This window comes from Triticum dicoccoides, chromosome 2B (genome assembly GCF_002162155.2).
Source record: "Triticum dicoccoides isolate Atlit2015 ecotype Zavitan chromosome 2B, WEW_v2.0, whole genome shotgun sequence".
NCBI classification, from domain to species: domain Eukaryota; kingdom Viridiplantae; phylum Streptophyta; class Magnoliopsida; order Poales; family Poaceae; genus Triticum; species Triticum dicoccoides.
The window spans coordinates 148,542,125-148,551,061 of NC_041383.1; the positions used below are offsets into that span (position 1 = coordinate 148,542,125).

General features: G+C 40.6%; 1 protein-coding gene across 1 annotated transcript; it reads left to right on the forward strand.

Annotated features, from left to right (window-relative positions):
- The first annotated feature begins 580 nt into the window (after positions 1–580).
- On the forward strand, positions 581–4,832 carry LOC119367405. Its single transcript, XM_037632924.1, has 4 exons — positions 581–1,141; positions 1,748–1,845; positions 2,294–3,237; positions 4,462–4,832. The coding sequence occupies exons 1-3, from the start codon at positions 593–595 to the stop codon at positions 3,231–3,233; spliced, it is 1,587 nt and encodes a 528-aa protein (XP_037488821.1). The 5' UTR covers positions 581–592; the 3' UTR covers positions 3,234–3,237; positions 4,462–4,832.
- Positions 4,833–8,937: the final 4,105 nt, after the last annotated feature.

The window sequence follows — 8,937 nt, forward strand, 5'->3', positions numbered from 1 at the left end:
GTAAGTGAGTGAGAAAGAGGGGTGAGAGAGTTTTTTCCTTTAGTTTTTGTAGAATGGGCCCCGCATGTCAGTGAGATAAGGAGGCAGTGCCAACAATGTCCAGAAAACGTATAATAGAGGGTGAAAGCCCTTTGATCAGGTGGTAACGTTACAGAATGACATTCCTATAAGGGAACTAACAATACAGGGACAAATTTGAGCACATTTCAAAATTAGGTGTAGATCTGAATAATGGATTCGAGTTAAGGACACAAATGTAAAGCCCCCCCCCCCCCCTTTTTTTGAGTCTAAACACACTTTATTTATTACTCAAAAATGTTCATAGGGATACAAGAGATATTTGGAGGGTTTAACAGCCATACATGGCGCCCAAAATCCAAACCAAGAAAACCTTTCTCTGTATGGGCCGTCGCCCGGCCCATCTGCCCGCAACAGAGAATCACGTCGCATTTGGTGGTCGCCTATAGGGCAGGAAGCGGAGATACACGTTCCAAAATCATCGCTTGCTGTCTTCCACTTTACTCCTGTCTCGCCGTTCGCCGCCATCGGAGAAGGTTTCCAAAACCTAGCCCCGCCTCGCGCCGCTGCCGGAATGGCTGCTCTGTCCACTGCGCTCCGCGTCTCGCGCCGCCTACTCCGCGTCCCCCTCCTCCCCGACCTAGCTCCTTCTGAGCCCCACATCTCCGCGATCCGACGACGAGCCGTCGCGACAGCTGCTTCATCACCGTCTACGGTCGCCGCTGCCGCTACTGCTCCGACTCCATCGACGGACCCCTCTTCTGCTGCTTCACCTGCGGACGCCGCCGCGACGACGAGCCAAGGCGTGATGGGCGATGGCGCGGCCCCGGTGCGGCCAAAGGTCGGTGACCAAGCGTCGCTGGTGGAAGCGCGAATGCAGTCCCTAGTCAGGTCGGCCCCTGCCACCGACGGGCTCTCCTCCCTCCACGGGTACAGCTCGGCCAGAGGCTCGTCCGGCATACTGGAGCTTCCCCATCTGGATTCCGCCGATGGCTGCTGCCTCCCCCACCTCGACGACTACGTTCCTATCGCAGCTCTTTCACTTGGGACGATTGGGGTCAAATCGATTCCCATTCCGTTCGCCAAGTACTGCACCACGATGGGCTTTCAGACCCGTCCAAAGGTGAGAGCCATCTCATAATTGTACTATCAGATATCCCTTCTATGCAATTGTTGATATAATTAGTGTTGCGGGTTAAACATTTAAATGTAGTAGATTGCTGATATTTGTGAAGATGTATGGTTTGGTAATTGGTATGTACCTGTAGCCATAATATAGTTGTAATGAATTGGTAAATTTTACTTCACCTCTTGTACAGCATATCAAATTTGGTTATGGTATGGGCAAATATCCTTGTTAGGCGCTGTGAGCATTCAGTTTGGGTGTAGTAATCTAGATGTTGGTAAACATTCCATACAGTCCACCTCGTGATGCCATTGGTTTTGTCTACATAAGGCTTTATGTTGCAAACGGTTTTCTACAATCGATACAGTTGGTGTGGATCCTACAAAGATACTGTACTTGATGCTTAATTGAAATGTATTCATTTTGTTTATTCTTCTGCAACCAACACAGTTGGTGTGGATTTTACAAATAAACATATTCATCATAATGGCATATCTTTTTTGTGCAATTTCTTTGTTTAAATAGTTCACAAGATTGACTTGCTGTTCAGTTAGAACATAAGACCTACTTGTGTCTTTATTTATATTTTTTGGGGTAATACAGGTTATTATGTCCAGACATTGCTTGCCCAACTACAATTCCCATGGCAGGCATCAGTCATCATCATCTTCCAGTGGGAGCCATGTAATCACACAATTGTTGTAAGTTTTATTCTTCGATTTTAAGACGTTTTTATGCACATGATAAGAAACTTATATATACTACTTAGATAGGGTGGTAGTTTTGATAAATCATCTAAGTCGCAGCTTGTTTAGTTTCTATTCTAGATCAGAACCATGTTTCTTCAAAGTATTGGTCATTTGATACGCTATAATCATGATCAGGTTCATGTATGTTTTAAGCTTTCGTGTCAATTAGTGGTTGCAACATGCATATCGTTCACTTAGGAAAAACAGTGTTGGCATGAGAGTGCCTGTAGTGACATTTCATAGTTCATTTTAATGCAGTAAAGTAGAGTTAACTTTGAGAACAGGAATAGTATATTACAGAAATTTTAATTGGCAGGAATTGTATCTTATATTCTTGTATTTATAATAAATATAAAAATGCAGCACTAACATGATGTTATTCTTTTCTTATTACTTATAGGTATTCCAATCCTGAGGAGATTCCTCTGTGCCTAAAAGACTATGCTACAGCTCACCCCCTCGTATATGAAGTAGTACCCAAAGGACTCATTAGGCGGGATGACATTTCAGATCCTGACACATCGAAGTATATGCAAAGTGAGAGTGGTACATCGCTTGCTGATCAGTTTGCATCTCTGATAGTGGTCAATCTGCAAGCTGGTATAAACATTGGTCCTCTACTTAGAGAAGATAATGTTAGAATATATCCATCCAATTGCTGCCTGCAAATTATCTCTACAGAAATGACCCAGCAAACAGGAAAGGTTAGTAAAGCTGAGCCATATGCTGCTGGTGCTGCTTTGTACAACAAGCTGCTGGATTATTCTGTTGGGGGTGGGCTCATCAGAAGCGAATTACCAGGACATGTTGTAGAGTTTATCCAATTCATGGAAAATGCAACTCCACGTGATCTTCGGACAATAACCAATCATTCGGCCACTTTCACCCCACAGGTTAGGATGAGCTTTAGGCTGCAAGCAGAGTTATACATATCTCATCTTCTACCTAGCATTGACTTGGCTAAACAGGGTGACGTGCTGATAGCAATGCCATACATAGACACATCATGCGTGACATGCATCCAGGATATGCATCCAGCCTTTGCTGCGTGGCTGGCACAAAGCAGAAAGTTTACCTTGGTAACATGGAATGCAAGAGAGTGTGGCCACACTGTAGTGAAAGTTCATAGGCATGGGACTGTCCACTGCTTTGGCCCTTACCTGAAAGGGCATGTTTCCACCATCTCTGATCCTATCTCAGTCGATGCCTTGCTAACCTACAGGATGCCTCTCTACCCATCGAGAGTGGTAAATGTATGTGTACAAGAAAAGCTGTTTCCCAATCTTGACATGGGCAGAATCAGACCTGAGAAGGCGGGCTATTGTAATTTCACGTACTAGAGAGGTATAATAGAAGCCAACCATTTGTATTCTGACTGCAATTTTCTTTTTTAATGAATGTTTCAATCATTTCCGTAATGTGTATTTATCTGTTGTTGCTAGATAGCTGATTCTTGTAAGAAAGTTCTCAACTGAAAATGTCATATTCAGTAGCGCTAAGATAACTTATGAATTTGGTAGTTCTTTGCTGATCATATTTTTAACAACAAATGATTATGCTATTGTTTTAGATAGTGTCTAATACTCCCCCCGTTCCAAATAGATGACTCAACTTTGTACTAACTTTATACTAAAGTTAGTACAAAGTTGAGTCATCTATTTTGGGATGGAGGGAGTAGTTATTTAAGCTTGACTTTCATTCTTAAATCATATGTTTGTGTATCATCATGTTTTCCATTATTAGACCATACTTATATATGTACTGTGAGTTGGTGTTAATGTTTATCCTGTCTTTAAACTAATTTGTTCTATTTAAAAAAAACCAGCACGATTATTATGTTAAAGTTTATGAAGAACCAAACTGCCATGAATAATGACATTTCTTCCATTGTTAATGCCTGTAAGGATACACAACTTGAACCAGAGTTGTTGGTTTCAGTACATTTAAATTCAAAGCTGAACTTCCTTGTTGTAGCATGTTCTAATCAACTAGAATAATTAGGTGAGGCTTAATTGTGAACGACAGAAGCTTGTGATCTCTCAGTACCACCAGAAATTCTTATGTCAAAATTTTGTTTTGGACTGGGATGTTTCACATTTTTGAACAAGAATAGGTGGAGTACATTTTGTACATTCAGGGTTGGGTACTCGTGTGTAGGGCTTACTTAACTATGTCTTCAAAACATTTGCTTATATTTTGTGGAATGATGTTTCTAACACAACGGGTTCGGAAGTACTGGGTGTGATGTATATTATTCTTCAACAAGTACCTTTGTGCACTTGTTTCAATATTGTTAATGCTATTCTTATTGTTATCATCTTCCTATTAGCTTTATATCTATGTACGCCACTCTGTGTATTTCTATTTTTAAAATGCATTCACTCTGCACTCTGTATTAGTTGGCAGTGTTTATGTATGTTACCCGCTCTAAGCGGAATTAGCTTTGAACCATACTCATATTTACATTTGCGGTATCATCTTTTTATGTTGTTTATTATTGGCTTCATGTTAGGGCAGCTGCAGTTATCTTTTTTCTGACCATTGACGCTGTGCATGTGTATGTTACAGCTTTGCGCCAGTGTTGATGTGAGATTGTGGGAGTGAATTCACTTTCTTTGGGAGGCGACAACAATCACTAATGAAGCAAGATTACTTACAACTGTGTACGACGTAGGGCCATATAACGTGTAATCCTCAACTTTCTGAAGCGGCCAGGGCCATCTGCCGAACATGTTAAACCGTAGATCATGTAATCGTCATCCTTCATTACCAAATCCGCGGAGCTGATGGACCACCGCACGGCACCTCACCTTTCTGGGCAGCCAATTGGGGGGCCATCTGTACGTCAATTCATAGAACATGTAATCATCAGCTTTCTGAAGTTGCAAGACTAACCTTCTAGCAACTGTGTTCTTTTATGCAATAGTTTTCAAGATTAACCTTGTAGGGTTCTGTCCTTCTCTGCAATGGTTTCTTTCTTCTTATCTTTTGATGCTCTTTTCTCCTCTCCAGGAAGTCTTGCTCTAATTTTATTTTATTTTGAAAACAATGAGTGCTCTTTTGTCCCCTCCAGAAAGCCTCTTGAACACTGCTAAGAAAGAGAGGTCTGAATGTGAATCTAGTGACTAGAGCTGATGGGGTGATGGTTCATTTTGGCCTCGCTACCATGGACGCCGACTTGATTTGTGCTGAATCGCATCGCTGTCAATGATAGGCATCTGATGAACCGCTAGTTTCGCAAAAAACAAAAGGCGGACCGGGCGGCAAGTACAAGGACTCGTACAGCTCAGGCTGCTCTTGGCGTAGGCATCCTGATGCCACATCCTACGGCCGCGGTGAAGACCTCAAGAAGAGATTTGGGAGCTTCATCAGTTGGACCACACCACATCACGAACAGCAAAAAGCAGGCACACGCGGTGGCGACGCTAGTCACGTTGGACGGCCGTGATGGCGAGTTGGAGATGGAAGCGCTGTGTCAGACCTGCCTAAGCACCACACTTATTTTGGATTGGAGGGAGTACGAGGTTCAGTCACAAGTGTTTGCTTCGTCAGTTAGCAGACGGCCAGGCCTGATGGAGGCGAGAATATCCAACGGCTTGCAAAGCTCGCGTTGCGTGAACCGTTATTCACCCTTACTGCATCATTTCACTTGCCGTCCTGTTCCTTTTCTAACCTTTTCGTTTTTTTGTGCCGGCGTTGGACTTGGCAAGCTCAAAAAAAAAAATCGGTTATCCTTCCTGCAGTATTGGCTGACCACTTCTGCTTCGGGTAGCTAGTATAAGAATTACTAGCAAACATGCCCGTGCGTTGCAACAGGAGACAAAAAAGTTACACGCCAGCCAAATAAGTATGACTCGATACCCCAAATTATGAGCGTTCTCTATTTTCACATGGTGGCTCACCATGTTTCCACTTATCTTTCTTCCCACAACCTCGTTGATGATGTACGCGATATGCATGTGATCGCAATGCATTTGACGTGGTAAATCCCAAGGCAATGAGCTTGCCACTGCATGGCGCACGCGCAAGAGAATGTTTAAAACTTTAAAAACAAATTTCATGGACCACAAACTACTCCTAGCGCCTAGACATAAAAAGACTTTCCAAAAACTACCCAAATCCTAGACATGAAAGACTTTTGAATCGACGAACATTTTTTCTAATCGACAAACATTTGTTTTAAAATTTTGGGCATTTTTTAAATGCATGAACATTTGTTTTGTTCAGACGAACATTTTTTGAAATGCATGAATAGTTTTCGAATTGATGAACATTTGTTTTGTTCAGACGAATATTTTTTGAAATGCATGCATAGTTTTTGAATTGATGAACAATTTTTGAGTTAGCAAACCTTTTTTGTATCGATGAACTTTTTTTATAATTGGGGAACAAATTTTGAAAAATTGTGATTTTTTATAATTTGCAAACAGTTTTGTGAATCACCAAAAAAATTAAAACTGCGGAAAATTTATGACTTCTCGCACATTTTTTGAATTCATAAACATTCTATGATTTCTCGAATATTTTTCTCAAAACTTGCAACCTTTTGTAATTTGAAAATCTCGAATTAATTTAAAGAAGGAAAAACAAAAACAGAAATGAGAAAAGAAAAAACGAAATGAAAAAAGAATAGGGGCGTCAAGCCCCCCGGGCCGGCCCATGAACGCGTATGTGGGAGGGTGGAGGTGCGTGACAAAAAGGTAGAGGAAATAGGTCGACCCTGGGGATCGAACCCAGGTCTGCGCGGTGGAGAAATTATGCTTCAACCACTGAGCTACTAGAGGGTCTGTGACATGCGCGGGGTATTTATTTTATAAACTCCTGTGTGCGACGATGATTTTGAAAAAAACGAATCGTTTTCTTGACTTATGAGTGGCATAGCGGGTAATTTATAGCAACTTTAAGGGTATTTTTTTTGACGGACGACCAGAAACTCTATTTGCTTTATTATTAGGTAGAGATAACTGGGCCGGCCCATTAGGCCATGTCCATCCTACCACGTTCAATATAAGTTACGTAAAAATAGTTAGAAAAAGAAGGGCACATGAGGACTTTTTCGAGGGTACTCCTTCCGTTTCTTTTTAGTTTGCATATAAGATTTGGTCAAAGTCAAACTTTACAAATTTTGACTAGCTTTGTAGGAGAAGATACCATCCACACTATGAAATCAATAATATTAGATGCATGATGAAATTAATTTTCATAACATATAACTTTAGTATTGGAGATGTTAATATTTTTTCTATAAAGTTAGTCAAACTTTACAAATTTTGACTTGACCAAATCTTATATGTAGACTAAAAAGAAACGAAGAGAGTACGCCAATGGCGTACCCTAGCTTTATAGAAGGGTGAAAAATATGTCCAAGAGATTACAATTTCGCTAGTTAGGTGTCACAAGCTGACCCTAACCAAGCCTCCACCCCACTCCTCACACTACTCGACTACTCTGGTACTAGTTGTCCTCCAAACGCTCCTGTCGTGGCCCAAGTCCTCAAATCATCGGAGATCATGTCCACTGTATCCCATTGTTCTTGATCTGGCTCGATTCGAACACCCTCGCTCTGCTTCCATAGTGTCCAGCAGATTAGCATCACGAATGTATCAAATCCTTTCCGGGTTTGTTTATGTATTTGCTTCCTAGCTTCCGTCCATCATTGCACCAATAGCGAGTCATTTGTTGGGCGTAGCTCCATCCTCAAACCCATCCTAGCAATGCAACGGTACCACACTTGCCGCGAAAACACACGCTGCTGCAATATATGGTCAATCGTGTCCTCCTCCTGGTCACATAAGTAGCATTTTAACGTTTGGTCTTGCAAACCATGAGGACTTGAACTCAAGATCTCTCACTAGAAATGAGGGCTGCTTTCCACTTCACCACAAAATAAATTGTGATACTTTCTACTACGAAATATATAAGAAAATACAAGAGTGTTAATATTTATGAAGTATTTTCTGGAAAAAAAAATTGAAACCTGTATTGAAAAAAAATATGAACAATTTTGAAATGCGGAATAGTTTTGAATTTATGAATGAAATTTTAGCAAACATTTTATAAATTTGTACAAAATTTTGAAACATGGTCAATTTCCGAACATCTATCAAAACATGTTGTGGCTTTATTTTTTCGGGTTTTTTCTGTCTCGTTTTCCTTCTATTTTTTTTCTCCTTTTCATTTTCTATTCATCATTAAAATCCATGAACTATTTTTCAATCATCAGCCTTTTTCTTAAATCTATGAAAATTTCAAATTCATGAATATATTTTTTAATTCGCTAACCTTGTTTTCAAAACCATGAACTTTTTTTCAATCCATCAACTCTTTTTAACTTTTATGAACATTTGTCAAAGCCCGCAATTGTTTTTCAGATTCTTGAACATTTACTCCCTCCATCCCAAAATAAGTGACTCAACTTTGTACTAACTTTAGTACAAAGTTAATATAAAATTGCAAATAACATAGGCATTCAAAATAGAAAAAAGTAAATGATCACGGATGCATCTGTCTCGCCTAGTCTAGCACACTCCTAAAACTGATATTTTTTGGACTATGGGTAAATAATAAATGACCCCAACTTCTTGCAGCAGCCTCACACGGACATATGAGGCATCCATGTCAGGTTTGAGCGACTTCCGACGCTGTGTGCACATGATGAGATGTTCGGCCATTTATCGACCCTTTTTCACCGAGAAAATGGCAGAAAATGAAAAACTTGTCAAAATCCAAACAATTTGGCATGATGACTTGAATTGGCCATGGAAGTTGGTGGAAATTTATTGGGGCCATTTCACGTATGTCGAAAAACATTGTGCTTTCAAACGGTCCCTTTTGGCCCTACCCGAACACCCTCCGTTGCATATGGTCTATTTTTGAACATCCTTCGAATGACCCCAACTTTACAAGCAGGTGGGCATGATCATAGTAGGCATCCATGCCTAGTTTAAATGATATTCGACACCATTTACAAGTTGTGACACGTCCAACCATTTATCAACCCTTTTTGATTGATAGAACTTCATAAAATGCAAAATTATTTGAAAA